Source organism: Oncorhynchus kisutch, linkage group LG11 (assembly GCF_002021735.2).
Source record: "Oncorhynchus kisutch isolate 150728-3 linkage group LG11, Okis_V2, whole genome shotgun sequence".
In the NCBI taxonomy this organism is placed as follows: Eukaryota; Metazoa; Chordata; class Actinopteri; order Salmoniformes; family Salmonidae; genus Oncorhynchus; species Oncorhynchus kisutch.
The window spans coordinates 75,649,891-75,676,764 of NC_034184.2; the positions used below are offsets into that span (position 1 = coordinate 75,649,891).

At 44.9% G+C, this 26,874-nt stretch overlaps 1 protein-coding gene across 1 annotated transcript in view; it reads left to right on the forward strand.

Annotated features, from left to right (window-relative positions):
* LOC109900133 (disco-interacting protein 2 homolog C) overlaps positions 1 to 24,481 on the forward strand; it is a 31,960-nt gene extending 7,479 nt beyond the window's left edge. The window contains exons 16-31 of the mRNA XM_031835026.1: positions 4,013 to 4,214; positions 8,724 to 8,824; positions 8,949 to 9,029; positions 9,886 to 10,009; positions 10,189 to 10,310; positions 10,739 to 10,850; positions 11,754 to 11,863; positions 12,289 to 12,419; positions 12,553 to 12,721; positions 19,027 to 19,197; positions 19,450 to 19,511; positions 19,590 to 19,647; positions 20,930 to 21,004; positions 21,144 to 21,318; positions 21,415 to 21,538; positions 21,793 to 24,481. Coding sequence (XP_031690886.1) covers positions 4,013 to 4,214; positions 8,724 to 8,824; positions 8,949 to 9,029; positions 9,886 to 10,009; positions 10,189 to 10,310; positions 10,739 to 10,850; positions 11,754 to 11,863; positions 12,289 to 12,419; positions 12,553 to 12,721; positions 19,027 to 19,197; positions 19,450 to 19,511; positions 19,590 to 19,647; positions 20,930 to 21,004; positions 21,144 to 21,318; positions 21,415 to 21,538; positions 21,793 to 22,045 — 2,070 coding nt within the window. The 3' untranslated portion in view covers positions 22,046 to 24,481. The remainder of the gene's footprint in view (positions 1 to 4,012; positions 4,215 to 8,723; positions 8,825 to 8,948; positions 9,030 to 9,885; positions 10,010 to 10,188; positions 10,311 to 10,738; positions 10,851 to 11,753; positions 11,864 to 12,288; positions 12,420 to 12,552; positions 12,722 to 19,026; positions 19,198 to 19,449; positions 19,512 to 19,589; positions 19,648 to 20,929; positions 21,005 to 21,143; positions 21,319 to 21,414; positions 21,539 to 21,792) is intronic.
* The last annotated feature ends 2,393 nt before the right edge of the window (positions 24,482 to 26,874 follow it).

Consider the following 26,874-nt stretch of genomic DNA (forward strand, 5'->3'; position numbering starts at 1 on the left):
TACAGGTAACAACATCACCCTACAGTACGACCATAATACAGGTAACAACATCACAACATCACCTTACAGTACGACCATAATACAGGTAACAACATCACAACATCACCTTACAGTACGACCATAATACAGGTAACAACATCACAACATCACCCTACAGTACGACCATATTACAGGTAACAACATCACCCTACAGTACGACCATAATACAGGTAACAACATCACAACATCACCTTACAGTACGACCATAATACAGGTAACAACATCACAACATCACCCTACAGTACGACCATAATACAGGTAACAACATCACCCTACAGTACGACCAGAATACAGGTAACAACATCACCCTACAGTACGACCATAATACAGGTAACAACATCACCCTACAGTACGACCAGAATACAGGTAACAACATCACCCTACAGTACGACCATAATACAGGTAACAACATCACCCTACAGTACGACCAGAATACAGGTAACAACATCACAACATCACCCTACAGCACGACCATATACAGGTAACAGGACCGCAACACGACCACAGTACGAACTTAATGCAGGTAACGCTACCTCAGCACAACCACAGTACAACCATAATGCAGGTAACACCACCACAACATCACCCTACAGTACGACCATATTACAGGTAACACCACCACAACATCACCTTACAGTACGACCATAATACAGGTAACACCACCACAACATCACCCTACAGTACGACCAGAATACAGGTAACAACATCACAACATCACCCTACAGTACGACCAGAATACAGGTAACAACATCACAACATCACCTTACAGTACGACCATAATACAGGTAACAACATCACAACATCACCCTACAGTACGACCATATTACAGGTAACAACATCACAACATCACCTTACAGTACGACCATATTACAGGTAACAACATCACCCTACAGTACGACCAGAATACAGGTAACAACATCACCCTACAGTACGACCATAATACAGGTAACAACATCACCCTACAGTACGACCAGAATACAGGTAACAACATCACCTTACAGTACGACCAGAATACAGGTAACAACATCACCCTACAGTACGACCAGAATACAGGTAACAACATCACAACATCACCCTACAGTACAACCATATTACAGGTAACAACATCACCCTACAGTACGGCCATAATACAGGTAACAACATCACAACATCACCTTACAGTACGACCATAATACAGGTAACAACATCACAACATCACCCTACAGTACAACCATAATACAGGTAACAACATCACAACATCACCCTACAGTATGACCATAATACAGGTAACAACATCACAACATCACCCTACAGTACGACCATAATACAGGTAACAACATCACAACATCACCCTACAGTATGACCATAATACAGGTAACAACATCACAACATCACCTTACAGTACGACCATATTACAGGTAACAACATCACAACATCACCCTACAGTATGACCATAATACAGGTAACAACATCACAACATCACCTTACAGCACGACCATAATACAGGTAACAACATCACAACATCACCTTACAGTACGACCATAATACAGGTAACAACATCACAACATCACCTTACAGTACGACCATATTACAGGTAACAACATCACCCTACAGTATGACCATAATACAGGTAACAACATCACAACATCACCTTACAGTACGACCATATTACAGGTAACAACATCACCCTACAGTATGACCATAATACAGGTAACAACATCACAACATCACCCTACAGTACAACCATATTACAGGTAACAACATCACCCTACAGTATGACCATAATACAGGTAACAACATCACAACATCACCCTACAGTACGACCATATTACAGGTAACAACATCACCTTACAGTACGACCATATTACAGGTAACAACATCACCCTACAGTACGACCATAATACAGGTAACAACATCACAACATCACCCTACAGCACGACCATATACAGGTAACAGGACCGCAACACGACCACAGTACGAACTTAATGCAGGTAACGCTACCTCAGCACAACCACAGTACAACCATAATGCAGGTAACACCACCACAACATCACCCTACAGTACGACCATAATACAGGTAACACCACCACAACATCACCCTACAGTACGACCAGAATACAGGTAACAACATCACAACATCACCCTACAGTACGACCAGAATACAGGTAACAACATCACAACATCACCTTACAGTACGACCATAATACAGGTAACAACATCACAACATCACCCTACAGTACGACCATATTACAGGTAACAACATCACAACATCACCTTACAGTACGACCATATTACAGGTAACAACATCACCCTACAGTACGACCATAATACAGGTAACAACATCACAACATCACCCTACAGTACGACCATAATACAGGTAACAACATCACAACATCACCTTACAGTACGACCATATTACAGGTAACAACATCACCCTACAGTATGACCATAATACAGGTAACAACATCACCTTACAGTACGACCATAATACAGGTAACAACATCACAACATCACCTTACAGTACGACCATAATACAGGTAACAACATCACAACATCACCCTACAGTACGACCATATTACAGGTAACAGTACCGCAACATCACCCTACAGTACGACCATAATACAGGTAACAACATCACAACATCACCCTACAGTACGACCATATTACAGGTAACAGTACCGCAACATCACCCTACAGTACGACCATAATACAGGTAACAACATCACAACATCACCCTACAGTACGACCATATTACAGGTAACACCACCACAACATCACCCTACAGTATGACCATAATACAGGTAACAACATCACAACATCACCCTACAGTACGACCATATTACAGGTAACAACATCACCCTACAGTATGACCATAATACAGGTAACAACATCACCCTACAGTACGACCATAATACAGGTAACAACATCACAACATCACCCTACAGTACGACCATATTACAGGTAACAGTACCGCAACATCACCCTACAGTACGACCATAATACAGGTAACAACATCACAACATCACCCTACAGTACGACCATAATACAGGTAACAACATCACCCTACAGTACGACCATAATACAGGTAACACCACCACAACATCACCCTACAGTACGACCATATTACAGGTAACAACATCACCCTACAGTACGGCCATAATACAGGTAACAACATCACAACATCACCCTACAGTACGACCATATTACAGGTAACAACATCACAACATCACCTTACAGTACGACCATAATACAGGTAACAACATCACAACATCACCCTACAGTACGACCAGAATACAGGTAACACCACCACAACATCACCCTACAGTATGACCATAATACAGGTAACAACATCACAACATCACCTTACAGTACGACCATAATACAGGTAACAACATCACAACATCACCTTACAGTACGACCATAATACAGGTAACAACATCACCCTACAGTATGACCATAATACAGGTAACAACATCACAACATCACCTTACAGTACGACCATATTACAGGTAACACCACCACAACATCACCTTACAGTACGACCATATTACAGGTAACAACATCACCTTACAGTACGACCATAATACAGGTAACACCACCACAACATCACCCTACAGTACGACCATATTACAGGTAACAACATCACCCTACAGTACGACCATAATACAGGTAACAGTACCGCAACACGACCACAGTACGAACTTAATGCAGGTAACACTACTTCAGCACAACCACAGTACAACCATAATGCAACCAGACCAGACAAAATGTTTGAATAAGTGAATACACATAAGTGTATTCTATTTAGAGTCAATTCAAACTACTTTTTTCTACCTTGCACCTGGGAAATTGTTAGAGGTTTTTCATGATCTCTTGTCTCCTCCACTGTGTGTGTGTACGTGTGTACGTGTGTATGTGTGTCCGTATGTGTGTGTGTGTGTATGTGTCCGTCCGTCCGTCCGTCCGTGTGTGTGCTTGTGTGTTTAATTGACAGGCGATAGACAGTATCCATGGTGTGGGTGTGTTCTGCCTGGGGTTAGTTCCAGCCAACACCCTCCCTAAAACCCCCCTTGGGGGTCTACACCTGTCTGAGACCAAACAGCTGTACCTGGAGGGGGGGCTGCACCCCTGTAACGTCCTCATGTGTCCTCACACCTGTGTTACCAACCTGCCCAAACCACGACAGAAACAACCAGGTGAGAGAGAGAGAGAGAGAGAGAGAGAGAGAGAGAGAGAGAGAGAGAGACAGAGAGAGACAGAGACAGAGACAGAGACAGAGACAGAGACAGAGACAGAGACAGAGACAGAGAGTGTGCGCGTGTTTAGCAGAGCTGATTTTATTTATCTATTTCACCTTTATTTAACCAGGTAGGCTAGTTGAGAACAAGTTCTCATTTACACGACCTGGCCAAGATAAAGCAAAGCAGTGCGACACAAACAGAGTTACACATGGAATAAACAAAGCATACAGTCCATAACACAATAGAAAAAAGAGTCTATATACAGTGTGTGCAAATGAGTTAAGATAAGGGAGGTAAGGCAATAAATAGGCCATAGTGGTGAAATAATTACAATTTAGCAATAAACACTGGAGTGATAGAGACTGGAGTGATAGATGTGCAGAAGCTGAATGTGCAAGTAGAGATACTGGGGTGCAAAGGAGCAAAAAAATTAAAATGAATAACAGTATGGGGATGAGGTAGCTGGATGGGGTATTAACAGATGGGCTATGTACAGGTGCAGTGATCTGTGAGCTGCTCTGACAGTTGATGCTTAAAGTTAGTGAGGGAGATATGAGACTCCAGCTTCAGTGATTTTTGCAATTCGTTCCAGTCATTGGCAGCAGAGAACTGGAAGGAAAGGCGGCCAAAGGAAGAATTGGCTTTGGGGGTGACCAGTGAAATATACCTGCTGGAGCACGTGCTACAGGTGGGTGCTGCTATGGTGACCAGTGAGCTGAGATAAGGCGGGGCTTTACCTGGCAAAGACTTATAGATTGGAAGCCGATTCTAGATTTAATTTCGGATTGGAGATGCTTATTGTGAGTCTGGAAGGAGAGTTTAGTCTAACCAGACACCTAGGTATTTGTAGATGTCCACATATTCTAAGTCAGAAGCGCTGGACAGGTGGGCAGGTGCTGGTAGCGATCGGTTGAAGAGCATGCATTTAGTTTGACTTGCATTTAAGAGCAGTTGGAGGCCACGGAAGGAGAGTTGTAATGGCATTGAAGCTCGTCTGGAGGTTAGTTAACACAGTGTCCAAAGAAGGGCCAGAGGTATACAGAATGGTATGGTCTGCGTAGAGGTGGATCAAAGAATCACCAGCAGCAAGAGCGACATCATATACATCGTATACAGAGATAAGCGTCGGCATGAGAATTGAACCCTGTGACACAATGAACTCTGTCTGAGAAGTAGTTGGTGAACCAGGCGAGGCAGTCATTTGAGAAACAAAGGCTGTTGAGTCTGCCGATAAAAATGTGGTGATTGACAGAGTCGAAAGCCTTGGACAGGTCGATGAATACAGCTGCACAGTATTGTCTCTTATCGATGGAGGTTATGATATCGTTTAGGACCTTGAGCATGGCTGAGGAATACCCATGACCAGCTCTGAAACCAGATTGTATAGCGGAGAAGGTACGGTGAGATTCGAAATGGTCGGTGATCTGTTTGTTAACTTGTTTTTTTTAGATTTTCATATAGGTCTGTAGCAGTTTGGGCCTAGAGTGTCTCCCCCTTTGAAGAGGGGGATGACCACAGCAGCTTTCCAATCTTTGGGGATCTCAGATGATACGAAAGTGAGGTTGAACAGGCGAGTAATAGGGGTTGCAACAATTTTGGCTGATAATTCTAGAAAGAGAGGCCCAGATTTTGCAACTCTTTTAGAACATCAGCTATCTGGATTTGGGTGAAGGTGAAATGGGGGAGGCTTTTGCAAGTTGCTGTGGGTGGTGCAGTGCTGTTGACCAGGGTAGGGGTGGCCAGGTGGAAAGCATGGCCAGCGGTAGAAAAATGGTTATTGAAAGTGCAGTGGGCAGCTGGGAGGAGGTGCTCTTATTCTCCATGGACTTTACAGTGTCACAGAACTTTTTGGAGTTTGTGCTGCAGGATGCAAATTTCTGTTTGAAAAAGGCTTTCCTAACTGCCTGTGTATATTGGTTTTTATTTTCCCTGAAAGTTGCATATCGCGGGGGCTACTCGATTAGAATGCAGTACACCACAGGATGTTTTTGTGCTGGTCAGTCAGGTCTGGAGTGAACCACGGGCTATATCTGTTCTTAGTTCTAAATTTTTTGAATGCTTATTGAAGATGGTGAGGAAAGCACTTTAAAGAATAACCAGGCATCTTCTACTGACGGATTGAGGTCAATATCCTTCCAGGATACCCGGGCCAAGTCGTTTAGAAAGGCCTGCTGGTTGAAGTGTTTTAGGGAGCGTTTGACAATGATGATGGGTGGTTGTTTGACCGCAGACCCAAAATGGATGCAAGCAATGAGGCAGTGATCTCTGAGATCCTGGTTGAGGACAGAGGTGTATTTGGAGGGCGGGTTGGTTAGGATATCTATGAGGGTGCCTGTGTTTACAGATTTGGGGTTTTACCTGGTAGGTTCATTGATGATTTGTGTGAGATTGAGGGCATCAAGCTTAGATTGTAGGATGGCCGGGGTCTTAAGCATGTCCCAGTTTAAGTCACCTAACAGCACGAGCTCTGAAGATAAATGGGGGGCAATCAATTCACATATGGTGTCCAGGGCACAGCTGGGGCAGAAGGTGGTCTAAAGCAAGTGGCAACGGTGAGAGACTTGTTTCTGGAAAGGTGGATTTTTAAAAGTCTAAGCTCAAATTGTTTGGGCACAGACCTGGATAGTAAGACAGAACTCTGCAGGCTATCTCTGCAGTAGATTGCAACTTCGCACCCTTTCGCAGTTCTATCTTGTCCTAAAATGTTATAGTTAGGAATGGAAATTCAGGGTTTTTGGTGGCCTTCCTAAGCCAGGATTTAGACACGACTTGGACATCCGGGTTGGCAGAGTGTGCTAAAGCAGTGAATAAAACAAACTTAGGGAGGAGGCTTCTAATGTTAACATGCATGAAACCAAGGCTTTTACGGTTAGAGAAGTCAACAAATGAGAGCGCCTGGGGCATGGTAGTGGAGCTAGGCACTGCAGGGCCTGGATTAACCTCTACATCACCAGAGGAGGAGTAGGATAAGGGTACGGCTAAAGGCTATAAGAACTGGTTTTCTCGTGTGTTCAGAACAGAGAGTAAAAGAAGCAGGTTTCTGGGCGCGGTAGAATAGATACAATGCATAATATACAGACAAAGTTATGGTAGGATGTGAATACAGTGGAGGTGAACCTAGGCATTGAGTGAATGTGAGAGAGTTATTGTCTCTAGAGACATTAATTAAACCAGGTGAGGTCACTGCATGTGTGGGAGGTGGGACAAGAGGGTTAGCTGAGGCATATTGAGCAGGGCTGGAGACTCTACAGTGAAATAAGACAATAATCACTAACCAGAACAGCAATGGACAAGGCATATTGACATTAGGGAGAGAAGAGTGATCATTGGGTCCAGTGAGTAGCTGGGTGGGCTGGAGACACGGCGATTCAGACTGCTAGCGTGCCGGGGATAGTAGAAGGGCCTTAGAGGGACATCACAACAGGAGAAGTCTGTTGTAGCCCCTTCGTGCGGTTACGTCAGCAGACCAGTCGTGATGGATCAGCAGGGGTCCGTGTAGTTAAAGGGTCCAGGCCAATTGAAAAAACAGGTATTGTAGCCCAAAAAATTGGCTGATGGACCTCTTAAGCGAACAGTCCAGTATGCTCTAGACACCTAGCGGACCGTGGCTAGCAGGCTAGCAGATTGGCATTCCGGGGACATCGGGACGGAGGAGCCTGTTGAAAAAAAACCTCCGCGGATTATGTCGGTAGTCCAGTCGTGATGGATCGGCGGGGCTCCGTATCGGCAATAAAAGGGGTCCAGGCCAATTGGCAAAATAGATATTGTAACCCAAGGAGTGGCTGATGGACCTCTTCAGCTAGCCGGGTGATGGGCCTAGCATAGGCTAGCTCCAGGCTAATTGGTGCTTGCTTCGGGACAGAGACGTTAGCCAGGAGAACCCAATCGGATAGCAGCTATCTAGCTGCGATGATCCAGGTGAAGAGGTTCAGAGCTTGCGGTAGGTATCCAGGGATATGGAGAAAAATATGTCCGATAAGCTCTGGGTTGAATCGTGTTGTGCAGACTGGCAGGAGTTGTCTGGGCTAAAGGTTAACTGATGACTGCTAGTAGTGGCTAGCTGACTACTAGCTAGTAGCTAGTTAGCTGGCTAGCTTCTGTTGGGGGTTCCGGTTGTAGAGTAAAGATAATAGCAGATAAATACCACATTGGGTGAAGTGGGTTGCAGGAGAGTATGTTGAGGTTGGGGTTCTGAAAACTATTTTTTTTAAATATGTGAAGAAAAAAGATATATACACAGGACATGACAAGACAAAGACAAAGACAAAAGACGCCTGACTGCTACACCATTTGGAATGAAAATGAATTTAGAATTTAGTGAACGATGAGGAGCAACTTTGCCGGAAACCTGAAGAACATTGTTAGCTCTTATAGTTGTCAAGCTGCTTGTTGTATCTGGTCATTCAAATCATGTTTTGGATGTGTCCTGACCTCGTGTGTGTGTGTGTTGTGTGTGTGTTGTAGAGATTGGCCCTGCCTCTGTGATGGTGGGGAACCTGGTGTCTGGGAAGAGGATCGCTATGGCCAGTGGCAGAGACCTGGGACAAACTGATGACAATGACCAGGTAACACATCGTTTGTGTATTTCTTCCCCCTGACATACACACTGGATTTTATAATGTGTTTTAAACTGTGATGGATTATAGTTATTACACAGTCTGTGATGGCATATCATGTTGTGTTCTGTAGTTCCTGTTCCTGTCAGAGGTTCTGCAGTGGAGATCTCAGACTACGCCTGAACACATCCTCTATACACTGCTTAGCTCCCGGGTAACACACACACACGCACACACACACACACACACGCACGCACGCACGCACGCACGCACGCACGCACACACACACACACACACACACACACACGCACGCACGCACACACACACACACACACGCACACACACACACACACGCGCGCACACATACACACACAGCAGTGCAGTGGAGGCTGGTGGGAGGAGCTATAGGATGACAGGCTCATTTTAATGGCTGAAATGGAGTAAAAAGGAACAGAGTCAAATATGTGGTTTCTATATGTTTGATGTGTTTGATACCGTTCCATGAATTCCATTCCAGGCTTTACAATGAGCCTGTCCTCCTATAGCTCCTCCCACCAGCCTCCACTGACACACACACACACACTTATGCCATGGATTTTTTAAGGACTCTGATTGTTACAGACTCAGATTGTCACGGACTCTGATTGGAATCTGATTGTTACGGACTCTGATTGTTACGGACTCTGATTGGACTGATTGTTATGGACTCTGATTGTTAGACTCTGATTGTTACGGACTCTGATTGTTACGGACTCTGATTGTTACGGACTCTGATTGTTACGGACTCTGATTGTTACGGACTCTGATTGTTACGGACTCTGATTGTTACGGACTCTGATTGTTACGGACTCTGATTGTTACGGACTCTGATTGTTACGGACTCTGATTGGACTGATTGTTATGGACTCTGATTGTTAGACTCTGATTGTTACGGACTCTGATTGTTACAGACTCAGATTGTTACGGACTCTGATTTTTACGGACTCTGATTGGACTGATTGTTATGGACTCTGATTGTTACGGACTCTGATTGGAATCTGATTGCACTCTATCACTCCATCTTTCTCTAGGGAGCGGTGTCTAGTTCTCTGACATGTCTTCAGCTCCATAAGAGGGCAGAGAGAGTTGCTGCTCTGCTGCTGGAGAGAGGAGGACTACAGGAGGGAGACCACATAGCACTGGTCTACCCACCAGGTAACACACACACACACACACACACACACACACACACACACACACACACACACACACACACACACACACACACACACACACACACACACACACACACACACACACACACACACACACACACACAGCATATGTGTACACCCAAATACACTTTTCACTTCTCTCTCCTATGTGTGTTTCAGGTATAGACCTAATTGCAGCGTTCTACGGTTGTCTGTATGCTGGCTGTGTTCCTATCACGGTCCGACCGCCACACCCACAGAACATCTCAACCACACTGCCCACGGTCAAGATGATCGTAGAGGTGAGAGGTCAACGACTGTGGTAAACTAGAGGTCAATACTGCCCAGGCAACCGATAGAGAGGAGGTAGAAGAATAAGAGAATGTAGTAGCATCTCTCTCTCTTCATCTATCTCTCTCTCTCCATCTATCTCCCTCTCTCCCTTCATCTCCCTCTCTCTCTTCATCTATCTCTATCTCTCTCTCTTCATCTATCTCCCTCTCTCCCTTCATCTCCCTCTCCCTCTCTCTCTCTCTCTCTCTCCCTCTCCGTCTATCTCTCTCTCATCTATCTCTCTCCATCTACCTCTCTCTCTTTATCTATCTATTTCTCTCTTCATCTATCTATCTCTCTTCATCAATCTCTTTCTCTCCCTTCATCTACGTATCTCTCTCTCTCTCTCTCTTCATCTATGTTCTCTCTCCCTTCATCTATCTCTCTCTCCCTCCAGGTCAGTCGTTCAGCCTGTGTGATGACCACAGCGGTCATCTGTAAGCTTCTGCGGTCCAAGGAGGCGGTCGCTACAGTTGACATCAGGAACTGGCCTCCCGTCCTGGACACAGGTCAGCCCTGACCACATGTACTGTATCTGTCAGGCTGTTAGCTGGATGTTTGTACTGTATCTATCAGAATGTTAGCTGGATGTTTGTACTGTATCTATCAGAATGTTAGCTGGATGTTTGTACTGTATCTGTCAGGCTGTTAGCTGGATGTTTGTACTGTATCTGTCAGGCTGTTAGCTGGATGTTTGTACTGTATCTGTCAGGCTGTTAGCTGGATGTTTGTACTGTATCTATCAGAATGTTAGCTGGATGTTTGTACTGTATCTATCAGAATGTTAGCTGGATGTTTGTACTGTATCTGTCAGAATGTTAGCTGGATGTTTGTACTGTATCTGTCAGAATGTTAGCTGGATGTTTGTACTGTATCTATCAGAATGTTAGCTGGATGTTTGTACTGTATCTATCAGAATGTTAGCTGGATGTTTGTACTGTATCTATCAGAATGTTAGCTGGATGTTTGTACTGGTGTATAACTCAATCAATCAATCAAATGTATTTATAAAGCCCTTCTTATATCAGCTGATATCTCAGTGCTGTACAGAAATCCAGTCTAAAACCCCAAACAGCAAGCAATGCAGGTGTATAAGCACGGTGGCTAGGAAAAACTCCCTAGAAAGGCCGGAACCAAGGATGAAACGTAGATAGGAACCAGGCGAAAGGGGTGGCCAGTCCTCTTCTGACTGTGCCAGGTGGAGATTATAACAGAACATGGCCAAGATGTTCAAACGTTCATAGATGACCAGCAGCAATAATAATAATTACAGTGGTTGTAGAGGGTGCACCAGGTCAGTACCTCAGGAGTAAATGTCAATTGGATCTTCATAGCCGATCATTCCGAGTATCTCTACTGCTCCTGCTGTCTCTAGAGAGTCTGTCTCTAACTGAATATTATTGTGTTATCAGATGACCTGCCAAAGAAGAAGTCTCCAGCGCTGTATAAGCCCTGTAACCCTGATGCCCTGGCCTACCTGGACTTCAGTGTGTCCACTACTGGCATGCTGGCTGGAGTACAGGTAACATTAAGCCCTAACATCTGACCCCTAACCCCTGTTCTGACCTTTAACCCTACCTGGACTTCAGTGTGTCCACTACTGGCATGCTGGCTGGAGTACAGGTAACATTAAGCCCTAACCTCTGACCCCTAACCCCTGTTCTGACCTTTAACCCTACCTGGACTTCAGTGTGTCCACTACTGGCATGCTGGCTGGAGTACAGGTAACATTAAGCCCTAACCTCTGACCTCCATCCCTGACTTTTATCCCCTTTTTTCTGGTTGCTAACATGGTGTGTGTGTGTGTGTGTGTGTGTGTGTGTGTGTGTGTGTGTGTGTGTGTGTGTGTGTGTGTGTGTGTGTGTGTGTGTGTGTGTGTGTGTGTGTGTGTGTATGTGTGTGTGTGTGTGTGTGTGTGTGTGTGTGTGTGTGTGTGTGTGTGTGTAGATATCCCATAATGCAGTGGGAGCGTTCTGTCGGTCAGTGAAGCTGCAGTGTGAACTGTATCCCTCCAGAGAGGTAGCAATCTGTCTTGACCCCTACTGTGGCCTGGGCTTCGTCCTCTGGTGTCTCTGCAGGTACACACACACACAACCGTAACACATGCACAGAGGCACGCATGCACGAACACATACACACACACACCAATTCAACAACAGTTTCAATATCCAACAACTGACTTCCCTTTCTAACCTTTAACTCTCTCTTCAGTGTGTACAGTGGCCATCAGTCGATCCTGATCCCTCCAGTAGAGTTGGAGTCTAACCCAGCCCTGTGGCTGCTCGCTGTCAGCCAGCTCCGAGTCAGAGACACCTTCTGTTCCTACAGCGTCATGGAGCTCTGCACTAAAGGACTGGGCCTGCAGACAGAGGCACTGAAGGTACACACACGCTAGAGTTCTCATCAAACACACGCTAGAGTTCTCATCAAACACACGCTAGAGTTCTCATCAAACACACGCTAGAGTTCTCATCAAACACACGCTAGAGTTCTCATCAAACACACGCTAGAGTTCTCATCAAACACACGCTAGAGTTCTCACCACACACACGCTAGAGTTCTCATCAAACACATGCTAGAGTTCTCATCAAACACACGCTAGAGTTCTCACCACACACACGCTAGAGTTCTCATCAAACACACGCTAGAGTTCTCACCACACACACGCTAGAGTTCTCACCACACACACGCTAGAGTTCTCATCAAACACATGCTAGAGTTCTCATCAAACACACGCTAGAGTTCTCACCACACACACGCTAGAGTTCTCATCAAATACACACTAGAGTTCTCATCAAACACACGCTAGAGTTCTCATCAAACACACACTAGAGTTCTCATCAAACACACGCTAGAGTTCTCATCAAACACACGCTAGAGTTCTCATCAAACACACGCTAGAGTTCTCATCAAACACACGCTAGAGTTCTCATCAAACACACGCTAGAGTTCTCATCAAACACACGCTAGAGTTCTCATCAAACACACGCTAGAGTTCTCATCAAACACACGCTAGAGTTCTCATCAAACACACGCTAGAGTTCTCATCAAACACACGCTAGAGTTCTCATCAAACACACGCTAGAGTTCTCATCAAACACACGCTAGAGTTCTCATCAAACACACGCTAGAGTTCTCATCAAACACACGCTAGAGTTCTCATCAAACACAAGCTAGAGTTCTCATCAAACACACGCTAGAGTTCTCATCAAACACACGCTAGAGTTCTCACCACACACACGCTAGAGTTCTCATCAAACACACGCTAGAGTTCTCATCAAACACACGCTAGAGTTATCATCAAACACACGCTAGAGTTCTCATCAAACACACGCTAGAGTTCTCATCAAACACATGCTAGAGTTCTCACCACACACACGCTAGAGTTCTCACCACACACGATAGAGTACTCATCAAACACACGCTAGAGTTCTCACCACACACACGCTAGAGTTCTCACCACACACGATAGAGTACTCATCAAACACAATGCTAGAGTTCTCACCACACACACGCTAGAGTTCTCACCACACACGATAGAGTTCTCATCAAACACACGCTAGAGTTCTCACCACACACACGCTAGAGTTCTCACCACACACGATAGAGTACTCATCAAACACACGCTAGAGTTCTCATCAAACACACGCTAGAGTTCTCATCACACACACGCTAGAGTTCCCATTGCACACATGCTAGAGTTCTCACCACACACACGCTAGAGTTCTCACCAAACACATGCTAGAGTTCTCATCAAACACACGCTAGAGTTCTCATCAAACACACGCTAGAGTTCTCACCACACACACGCTAGAGTTCTCATCAAACACATGCTAGAGTTCTCATCAAACACACGCTAGAGTTCTCACCACACACACGCTAGAGTTCTCATCAAACACACGCTAGAGTTCTCACCACACACACGCTAGAGTTCTCACCACACACACGCTAGAGTTCTCATCAAATACACACTAGAGTTCTCATCAAACACACGCTAGAGTTCTCATCAAACACACACTAGAGTTCTCATCAAACACACGCTAGAGTTCTCATCAAACACACGCTAGAGTTCTCATCAAACACACGCTAGAGTTCTCATCAAACACACGCTAGAGTTCTCATCAAACACACGCTAGAGTTCTCATCAAACACAAGCTAGAGTTCTCATCAAACACACGCTAGAGTTCTCATCAAACACACGCTAGAGTTCTCACCACACACACGCTAGAGTTCTCATCAAACACACGCTAGAGTTCTCATCAAACACACGCTAGAGTTATCATCAAACACACGCTAGAGTTCTCATCAAACACACGCTAGAGTTCTCATCAAACACATGCTAGAGTTCTCACCACACACACGCTAGAGTTCTCACCACACACGATAGAGTACTCATCAAACACACGCTAGAGTTCTCACCACACACACGCTAGAGTTCTCACCACACACGATAGAGTTCTCATCAAACACACGCTAGAGTTCTCACCACACACACGCTAGAGTTCTCACCACACACGATAGAGTACTCATCAAACACACGCTAGAGTTCTCATCAAACACACGCTAGAGTTCTCATCACACACACGCTAGAGTTCCCATTGCACACATGCTAGAGTTCTCACCACACACACGCTAGAGTTCTCACCAAACACATGCTAGAGTTCTCATCAAACACACGCTAGAGTTCTCATCAAACACACGCTAGAGTTCTCACCACACACACGCTAGAGTTCTCATCAAACACATGCTAGAGTTCTCATCAAACACACGCTAGAGTTCTCACCACACACACGCTAGAGTTCTCATCAAACACACGCTAGAGTTCTCACCACACACACGCTAGAGTTCTCACCACACACACGCTAGAGTTCTCATCAAATACACACTAGAGTTCTCATCAAACACACGCTAGAGTTCTCATCAAACACACACTAGAGTTCTCATCAAACACACGCTAGAGTTCTCATCAAACACACGCTAGAGTTCTCATCAAACACACGCTAGAGTTCTCATCAAACACACGCTAGAGTTCTCATCAAACACACGCTAGAGTTCTCATCAAACACAAGCTAGAGTTCTCATCAAACACACGCTAGAGTTCTCATCAAACACACGCTAGAGTTCTCACCACACACACGCTAGAGTTCTCATCAAACACACGCTAGAGTTCTCATCAAACACACGCTAGAGTTATCATCAAACACACGCTAGAGTTCTCATCAAACACACGCTAGAGTTCTCATCAAACACATGCTAGAGTTCTCACCACACACACGCTAGAGTTCTCACCACACACGATAGAGTACTCATCAAACACACGCTAGAGTTCTCACCACACACACGCTAGAGTTCTCACCACACACGATAGAGTACTCATCAAACACAATGCTAGAGTTCTCACCACACACACGCTAGAGTTCTCACCACACACGATAGAGTTCTCATCAAACACACGCTAGAGTTCTCACCACACACACGCTAGAGTTCTCACCACACACGATAGAGTACTCATCAAACACACGCTAGAGTTCTCATCAAACACACGCTAGAGTTCTCATCACACACACGCTAGAGTTCCCATTGCACACATGCTAGAGTTCTCACCACACACACGCTAGAGTTCTCACCAAACACATGCTAGAGTTCTCACCACACACGATAGAGTACTCATCAAACACACGCTAGAGTTCTCATCAAACACACACACGCTAGAGTTCTCATCAAACACACGCTAGAGTTCTCACCACACACACGCTAGAGTTCTCATCAAACACACGCTAGAGTTCTCATCAAACACACGCTAGAGTTCTCACCACACACACGCTAGAGTTCCCATTGCACACATGCTAGAGTTCTCACCACACACACGCTAGAGTTCTCATCAAACACACGCTAGAGTTCCCATTGCACACACGCTAGAGTTCTCACCACACACATGCTAGAGTTCTCATCAAACACACGCTAGAGTTCTCACCACACACACGCTAGAGTTCCCATTGCACACATGCTAGAGTTCTCAACACACACGCTAGAGTTCTCACCAAACACATGCTAGAGTTCTCACCGCACACACGCTAGAGTTCTCACCACACACGCTAGAGTTCCCATTGCACACATGCTAGAGTTCTCACCACACACACGCTAGAGTTCTCACCAAACACATGCTAGAGTTCTCACCACACACGATAGAGTACTCATCAAACACACGCTAGAGTTCTCATCAAACACACACACGCTAGAGTTCTCATCAAACACACGCTAGAGTTCTCACCACACACACGCTAGAGTTCTCATCAAACACACGCTAGAGTTCTCATCAAACACACGCTAGAGTTCGCACCACACACACGCTAGAGTTCCCATTGCACACATGCTAGAGTTCTCACCACACACACGCTAGAGTTCTCATCAAACACACGCTAGAGTTCCCATTGCACACACGCTAGAGTTCTCACCACACACATGCTAGAGTTCTCATCAAACACACGCTAGAGTTCTCACCACACACACGCTAGAGTTCCCATTGCACACATGCTAGAGTTCTCAACACACACGCTAGAGTTCTCACCAAACACATGCTAGAGTTCTCACCGCACACACGCTAGAGTTCTCACCACACACGCTAGAGTTCCCATTGCACACACACTAGAGTTCTCATCAAACACATGCTAGAGTTCTCACCACACACGCGCTAAAGTTCTCACCACACACGCGCTAGAGTTCTCATCACACACACGCTAGAGTTCTCACCACACACGCGCTAGTGTTCCCATCGTACACGACCTAGAGTTCCCATCGTACACGCGCTAGTGTTCTCACCACACACGCGCTAGAGTTCCCATCGTACACGCGCTAGAGTTCCCATCGTACACGCGCTAGTGTTCTCACCACACACATGCTAGAGTTCTTACCACACACGCGCTAGAGTTCCCATCGTACACGCGCTAGAGTTCCCATCGTACACGCGCTAGTGTTCTCACCTCACACGTGCTAGAGTTCTCACCACACACGCGCTAGAGTTCTCATCACACACATGCTAGAGTTCTCACCACACACACGCTAGAGTTCTCATCGTACACGCACTAGAGTTCCCATTGTACACGCACTAGAGTTCCCATCGTACACGCGCTAGAGTTCCCATCGTACACGACCTAGAGTTCCCATCGCACACACACGCTAGAGTTCCCATCATACACATGCTAGTTCACGTCTGTCCTGAAAATTTGAGCCCAGTCTTACCCAAGCCCCATTAAAGCCCGAGTCCAGGACCAGTCTGACATCACAGAAATGCAATGAGACTAGAAAACAGTATATTAATATAAATTGGTGTTGAGAACAATGCGAAGTGAGGAAACAGAGAGAGGAAAACTCACCTTAGATATCATCAACTAAATGATGACAACATTGGAATAAATGCAATTGAAGGCATGTATGAAATGGTTGCTTATACTGAAACTCCCAAATTCATATTCAACCGTTATTAAAGCAATAGCCGTGTGTGGTCAATGATCGGTGCATGACCCAATCAATGCAATGCACGTTTTATTCCGAAATGACATTTGGATCAGTTATAGGTCTACTTTCAAAGGTCCAGCAAATGCATATTAGCAGGGCAGTCATATTGGGTGCATTTCATTTGTATGTATCATTTGTATGGGTCTTGTGGATCATCATTCTCCAGGATGTACTAGTCTATTCGTATTGCAATTTGAAACATTTCAATGATCAGTTAAATAAGTTTAATCATGGCCACTCATTTCTCTGGCCCAGCCAATATTGCAGTCTTGGCGCTGCTTGTGTCTGCTACTGAGACAGAGAGCAGTAGTAATAGGTGCGCAGATAGACCGTTTTAATTTCGTAACACGACAAGCTTGAAACCCGCCCGGCATTTATCAATTCAAATAATTTGAGGCCCGGCCGGGCCCCATCGGGTTTGGGCTGAGAATGAGAACTCTTACACACATCCACAAACACACACAATTCAACTGCAGGGAGAACTAAAAGTGCTCTTTGTAATGTCTTTGAATTGACTCAGTGAACGGTGTGTTTGTGGCCTGAGGTGTTGTGTAATTGATTGCTGATGGACAGACAGAGTTTATTTTAAGAGATTAACTTTCGCCATGGAAATCGCCATGGAAACTGGAAGCTGACTGAGACACACACAAGGAACAGATCAAGGAACAAACCACAGCTTTATATGTTCATCAGCAGGTGGGGTGAGAGGGAGAATGAGCGGGAGGATGAGTATGATGAGAGGGAGGAGGTAGGATGAAGGATGAGAGGGAGGTAATGATTGAAATGTTGTGTACTTATATGTAATACCCTCTCTCCTCTTTCCGTCTCTACTTTTCCCCCTCTCTCCTCTTTCCCCTCTCTTCTCTTTCCCCTCTCTTCTCTTCACCCCTCTCCCCTCCCTCTGTTCTCTTCCCCCTCTCTCCTCCCTCTTGTCTTCCCCCTCTCTTCTCTTCCCCCTCTCCTTCCCCTCTCTTCTCTTCCCCCTCTCTCCTCCCTCTCTTCTCTTCCCCCTCTCCTTCCCCTCTCTTCTCTTCCCCCTCTCTCCTCCCTCTCTTCTCTTCCCCCTCTCTCCTCCCTATCTTCTCTTCCCCCTCTCTCCTCCCTCTCTTGTCTTCCCCCTCTCTTCCTCCCTCTCTTCTCTTCCCTCTCTCTCCTCCTCTTCCTCTCCAGGCGCGAGGCCTGGACCTGTCCCGTGTGAGGGCGTGTGTTGTGGTAGCAGAGGAGAGACCCAGGATGTCTCTAACACACTCCTTCTCCAAGCTGTTTAAAGACCTGGGCCTGCACCCCCGATCTGTCAGCACAGCATTTGGCTGTAGGGTCAACCTGGCTATCTGTCTGCAGGTAAGGCTGTGTGTGTGTGTGTGTGTGTGTGTGTGTGTGTGTGTGTGTGTGTGTGTGTGTGTGTGTGTGTGTGTGTGTGTGTGTGTGTGTGTGTGTGTGTGTGTGTGTGTGTGTGTGTGTGTGTGTGTGTGTGTGTGTGTGTGTGTGTGTGTGTGTGTGTGTGTGTGTGTGTGTGTGTGTGTGTGTGTGTGAGTGTGTGCGTGCGTGTGGTTGTGCGACAACATGGTCACCCTGTCCTGTGATTGGTTACAGGGCACCTCCGGACCAGACCCTACTACAGTTTACGTGGACATGAGAGCTCTGCGACATGATAGGTATGTCTGCCTATCAGTCACAGCAACAACCAATCAGATCAACCAATTAACTTGAATAACAGTTTGTTTGTCTCTCAGGGTTCGGTTGGTGGAGAGAGGTTCTCCTCACAGTCTCCCTCTCATGGAGTCAGGAAAGGTGGGTCCTGTGTTATGTTTTTAACATTTTTACGTCAGAAAGTTTCATGACTGAAGTGTACTAAGACTGAGTAAGACTCAACTTCTAGAGCTCCTAACTGTGTGGTTCAGTAAGACTCAGCTTCTAGAAGTTTTGGCTGTGTTGTTTAGTAAGACTCATTTTCTAGAGCTCCTGAATTTGTGGTTCAGTAAGACTCAGCTTCTATGGCTCCTGACTGTGTGATTCAGGAAGACTGCTTCTAGAGCTCCTGACTGTGTGGTTCAGAAAGACTCAGCTTCTATGGCTCCTGACTGTGTGATTCAGGAAGACTGCTTCTAGAGCTCCTGACTGTGTGGTTCAGAAAGACTTAGCTTCTAGAGCTCCTGACTGTGTGGTTCAGGAAGACTCAACTTCTAGAGCTCCTGACTGTGTGGTTCAGTAAGACTCAGCTTCTAGATCTCATGACTGTGTGGTTCAGTAAGACTCAGCTTCTAGAGCTCATGCCCTTGTGGTTCCGTAAGATTCAGCTTCTAGAGCTCATGCCTTTGTGGTTCCGTAAGACTCAGCTTCTAGAGCTCATGCCTGTGTTGTTCAGTAAGACTCCGCTTCTAGAGCTCCTGACTGTGTGGTTCGGTAAGACTTAGCTTCTAGAGCTCCTGACTGTGCTGTTCAGTAAGACAGCTTCTAGAGCTCCTGAATGTGTGGTTCAGTAAGACTCAACTTTTTGAGCTCCTGACTGTGTGGTTCAGTAAGACTCTGCTTCTAGAGCTCCTGACTGTGTGGTTCAGTAAGACTCAGCTTCTAGAGCTCCTGACTGTGTGGTTCAGTAAGACTCAGCTTATAGATCTCCTGACGGTGTGGTTCAGTAAGACTCAGCTTCTATGGCTCCTGACTGTGTGGTTCAGTAAGACTCAGATTCTATAGCTCCTGACTGTGTGGTTCAGGAAGACTCCGCTTCTAGAGATCCTGACTCTTTGGTTCAGTAACACTCAGCTTCTAGAAGTTTTGGCTGTGTTGTTTAGTAAGACTAATTTTCTAGAGCTCCTGAATTTGTGGTTCAGTAAGACTCACCTTCTAGAGCTAATGACTGTGTGCTTCAGTAAGACAGCTTCTAGATCTCCTGTCTGTGTGGTTCAGTAAGACAGCTTCTAGATCTCCTGTCTGTGTGGTTCAGTAAGACTCAGCTTCTATAGCTCCCGACTGTGTTGTTAGGGCTGCAGCTCTCTACAGATAGACCAGAATATCTCATATATGCTTTACGTGGAGAAGGAAGCATTGTAGCTTTTTATGGTTACTGTTTCAGATCCTACCTGGTGTCCGCATCATCATCGCCAACCCAGAGACCAAGGGACCCCTGGGAGACTCCCACCTAGGAGAGGTCAGCATACACACACAAACTGACTAATTTAATAAACTTGTTTCATGAATTTATGTTACCCCAGTAAAGATGCTAGAGAGAGAGCTCGAGCTCATTTTAAATGAATTTCAATCCCTCTCTCTTCCCCTCCCCTCTCTAGATCTGGGTGCACAGTGCCCATAATGGCAGTGGATATTACAGTGGTAATGGAGAGGAGGTCCTTCAGTCTGATCACTTCACCTCCAGACTCAGCTTCGGAGACACGTCCACCGTCTGGGCTCGCACCGGATACCTGGGCTTTTTACGACGTACTGAACTCACTGATGCCAGCGGAGGTATACACACACACAAAAACACACATAAAAACATGTACAGACAAATATTGTTCACGCACAGACATACCAACACCTTTCTCTGTGTTCCGTCCCCAGAGAGACATGATGCGCTGTATGTGGTGGGCGCGTTGGAGGAGGCCATGGAGCTGAGGGGGATGAGGTATCATCCTATAGACATCGAGACCTCCGTTATCAGGACGCACCAGAGCATCATGGAATGGTACGTCACTAAACATCTGAAACAACACAAAAGCTGTTCCTATTTCTCTTCTTTATATAGGTAGAACCACTATAGTTCCAAATGACTCATCTGTGTGTGTGTGTGTGTGTGTGTGTGTGTGTGTGTGTGTGTGTGTGTGTGTGTGTGTGTGTGTGTGTGTGTGTGTGTGTGTGTGTGTGTGTGTGTGTGTGTGTGTGTGTGTGTGTGTGTGTGTGTGTGTGTGTGTCTGTGTGTGTGTGTGTGTTGTGCCACAGTGCTGTGTTTCCCTGGACTAACCTGCTGGTAGTTGTGGTGGAACTAGAAGGCTCGGAGCAGGAAGCCCTGGACCTGGTTCCCATGGTGACCAAGGCGGTGCTGGAAGAGCATTACCTCATCGTTGGTGTCGTCGTGGTAACGGACATCGGGGTGATCCCCATCAACTCTCGCGGGGAGAAGCAGCGCATGCATCTCCGAGACGGCTTCCTACAGGACCAGCTAGACCCCATCTACGTGGCTTATAACATGTAACCCAGCCGCCCCATCCGGGGTTGGGGGGTGTGGGGGTGTGGGTGGATGTAAGAGAGGGGGATGTGTGTGTTAGCATGTGTGTGTATGCGTACGTGCGTGTATATCGCTGGTGTTGTTCATTGCAAATCAAGACGTACTGTGTTTTTGAATCTGCACATGGTCATATGGTGTGGTGCCAGTTGTCTGATCCTTTAGTTGTGCTGTGGTGGAGGTATGGCTGTTTCCACAGCCCCAGTTAAACCTGACACCTAGACAGGAAGTCGCTGTTCAAAGCCTTAGAGGAACACTGTGTACCGACTACACCACTCGTTGTTACCCGTTAGGAGAGAGAGAAAATATCTCTGAACATATCTGTTTTCTTAATGAAATAGACATGAACAATTAAGTTATTAAAGTATATTGTCAGAAAAAGACAGGGGGTTCAGATGAGTGTATAAATATAAATATTGTACATAAACAAAATGATCTATATGGCGAGAACTGAAACACACTGAGGACCTGTTATACAGCTTTCTCCACCTGCGGTGTGTGTGTGTGTGCGTGTGTGTGTGCGTGTGTGTGTGCGTGTGTGTGTGCGTGTGTGTGTGTGCGTGTGTTTGTGCGTGTGTGTGTGCGTGCGTGAGCGTGTGTGTGTGCGTGTGTGTGTGCGTGTGTTTGTGTGTGTGACGTGTGTGTGTGTGCGTGAGCGTGTGTGTGTGTGTGTGTGTGCGTGAATGAATGTGATCCAGTTCACTCCTCTTATAAGAATCGCATACATCCTTAACGATTTGTTTCCTAAAGACAATTAACTCCTAAATGCCAAGTTAACCTGGTAGAAGTACACAATTGTTTCTATCCAACAATGTTTGACCGTTGTAAGCATTTTATTATGGTAATATGTGATTCTACTAAGAAAGCCCAGTAAGTAGCAGAGGGAAATAGGAGTCGTTAAGCCCAGCTCTGGACCAGAAACACAAGAGACATTCTAAATGGTAGCCTATTCCCTTGAAGTGCACTGTTGGGACTATGGTCATAAATTGGACACTATATACAAAATTAGCCCCCGTTTGGGACGAAACAAAAAAGTTTAGAAGAAATTAGCCCCCGTTTGGGACGAAACAAAAGAGTTTAGAAGAAATGTATTTATCCATCATAAAATGATCACTTTATGGCATCGTCTATGTTATCAACTTTTCTGTGAAAAACATAATTTCATGTTAATGTTTATTGCTATGAGTATTGTCCTAGAGGCAGAACTGAGTGGTTTTTGCTAGATGGGCCAGCTGCGAAGTCAAAATTGGCTACAATGTAAAAATTCATGAAATCAAAAATGTGCTTTTTTGGGCTTAATTTAAGGCGAAGGTTAGGAATTAGGGTTAGCAGTGTGGTTAAGATTAGAGTTAAGGTTTAAAATCTGATTTGATTCCAGCTAGTGACCACTCTGCAGAGCTGCCTCTAGGGCAAGACTCATGATAATAAATGCCAACCTGCTAATTTTAATCAAATCAAATGACATTTTATTTGTTACATGCGCTGAATACAAAAGGTGTAGATCTTACCGTGAAATGCTGACTTACAAGCCCTTAACCAACAATGCAGTTCAAGAAGTAGAGTTAAGAAGAAAAAAAAAAAAAGTAACACAATAAAATGACATAACAATAACAAGGTTATATACAGGGGGTACCGGCACCGAGTCAGTGTGCAGGGGCACAGGCCAGTCGAGGCAATTCGTACGTGTAGGTAGGGGTGCACCTAATGCACCTATTTGTTTACATTCAGACTCCTGAGTTTGTTTTATCATCATAATCACAACACATCTCATTTTAATGTATTTCTTCAGCTACTTTTGTCTCAGAGCTATAATGTAATGTCATGTATGAAAAACGTACATATCATGATGTGTTTATTTGCTTATTATTCTGTACTAGAGAGTGGTGATGGTACTATTTTACATGTTTTTATTGAACCTTTATTTAACTAGGCATGTCAGTTAAGAACAAATTCTTATTTATGTTGACAGCCTACCCCGGGCAAACCCAATCGCGGACGATGCTGGGTCAATTGTGCGCCGCCCTATGGGACTCCCAATCACGTCCGGTTGTAATACAGCCTGGAATTGAACCAGGGTCTGTAGTGACTACTCTAGCACTGAGATGCGGTGCCTTAGACCGCTGCGCCTCTCGGGAGCCCCCTGACTGTGTGTTAGAGAGAGAGAAGTCTTGTAGGTAGGGTTAAGCCTGGTACAGAAACTAGAGAGGTGAGAGAGACTGCATTTTGTGCGTGTGCGTGTGCGCGTGCGTGAGTGTATTGTGTGCAAATAGTGTTGATTTTGTACGGTACAGGTGTGTGTGATTGTTTTGTACACATGATGAAAATATAAAAATGACACTTTTATAAGAACCTGCCATTGGCTCCACATCACACTATACAGTGCAATAAAGTGCTTTGATTGGTTAAGCTGTGTCTGGTGTGCTGTTATTGCTTCTAATACTTTGAGTGGTGCTCAGTGGAAAGAGAAAGGAGTTGCACAAGTTCTAGGATCAGTTCCCTTTACCAATCCTTACCTGAAGTAGTAGGGAAGTGTCACGCCCTGGTCTTAGTATTTTGTGTTTATATGTTTATTTGGTCTGGCCAGGGTGTGACATGGGTTTATTTTGTGGTGTGTTTTTGTATTGGGGTTTTAGTAGGTATTGGGATTGTGGTTGAGTAGGGTTGTCTAGCATAGTCTATGGCTGCCTGAGGCGGTTCTCAGTCAGAGTCAAGTGATTCTCATTGTCTCTGATTGGGAACCATATTGAGGTAGCCTGGGTTTCACTGTGTGTTTGTGGGTGATTGTTCCTCTCAGTGTTTTGTATTCACCAGATAGGCTGTATAGGTTTTCACGGTCCGTTTGTTGTTTTTGTATCATTCGTATTCATTAAAGATGTATATTATTAACCACGCTGCATTTTGGTCCGACTCTCCTTCGACGGAAGAAAGCCGTTACAGGCAGGTTTGTTATTGAGTGGTTAGTCAACGGGCTGGAGCATAATTACATATAACTTGTAGACTGCAAATTTACCACAAGAAGCCCAAATAGATATTGGACTAAAACCTAATTTCAAACTTTGCTTACATTTGTATACAATCACATACACAGTCCACAAAACATTAGGAACGTCTTCCTAATATTGAGTTGCACACCCCCTTTTGCACTCAGAACATTCTTAATTTGTCTGGGCATGGAAGCTACAAGGTGTCAAAAATGTTTCACAGGGACTCTGGCCCATGTTGAACCCAATGCTTCCCACAGTTGTGTCAAGTTGACTGGATAACCTTTGGATGGTGGACCATTCTTGATACACACAGGAAACTGTTGAGCGTGAAAAACCCAGCAGCGTTGTAGTTCTTGACACACTCAAACCGGTGCGCCTGTCACCTACTACCATACCCCGTTCAAAGGCACTGATTGAGGTGGATTTAACAAGTGACATCAATAAAGGCTCATAACTTTCACCTGGAACTGTGAAAACAGAAAATCTAATGGGACGTCATAAATTAGGAAACATCTTTACAATATCTCCAAACCGAGTGGTTTGTCTAATTTATGCTTTGGCTACAACTTCAAGTAAAGGACCAGTGGTGTAAAGTACTTAAGTAAAAATACTTTAAAGTACTACTTAAGTAGTTTTTTGAGGTATCTGTACTTTACTATTTATTTTTTTAGCAACTTTTACTCCATACATTTTCCCTGACACCCAAAAGTACAAAAGTTACATTTTGAATGCTGAGCAGGACAGGGAAATGGTCCAATTCAGGCAATAATTTGGGATGAGTTGATAGAATATGAGTTTGAATTATGTGATTCTCATTGGACAGGCACTTCCAAAGCTCTGAGATTATCACTCTTGTCATGACTGTCTATGATCATTTAAATAGGTCACATCAGTTTGCAATGAATAACTTCAATCAGACCCCCTCTCACCCACAGAGGGGAAAGGAAAGAACTAGTGGGGGTTAACAACTCACATATTGTTGTAAATCAACTGAGAAGATCCAGGCCTGTGCTCTCAAAATTCACCAAAGGAATGTTCTTTGTCTCAACAGACCTTATCCTGCTGAAACTCTAACACGTTCAAAGTGAATACTGGAACAATATTTTTAACGTAGAACATGGGGAATGGTCAGAGGCGATCTATAGAACACTAATGTCATTTTGTTTGTTATTTTGTGATGCCATTAAAAATGTTATAACGGAAATACCGTAACTTGGAAAGTATACCCACTACGTAGATGAAGTTTCCATACTATGGGTTGTGCATGTAATATGAAAAATGATGTAAGTGCTTTTGTTATGAGAAGGATGTGAAGTGAGAAGCAATAAGAGATAATTGTTTTCCGTAACAATGCACAGTGAGTAATCACCGCCCTGGAGTGAGGTCAGAGAGTGCGTCAGCCTGCCAGAACTGCCCCTTTCGAGCAAAAGGTATAAATGATGCGTTAAGAAGTTAACACATTAGACCAGAAAAGGCGTGAAGCAGCAGCTACACTTTTAAAATGGTTTGAACTTTAACGATACCTACATGTACATACTATCTCAATAAGCCTGACTAACAGGTGTCTGTATATAGCCTTGCTACTTTTAAAAAAGATGTATTTTTACAGTTTTTTTTATTTCTTTACTTACCTACACACACACATATTTTTTCTCGCACCATTGGCTAGAGCCTGTAAGTAAGCATTTCACTGTAAGGTCTACACCTGTTGTAATCGGCGCACGTGACAAATAAACTTTGATTTGATTTGAATCGCCCCCTTTTAGGTGGTTGTAGAATTTAGCAGCTCCTTTCTGGATTGAAAAAATGTGTGAG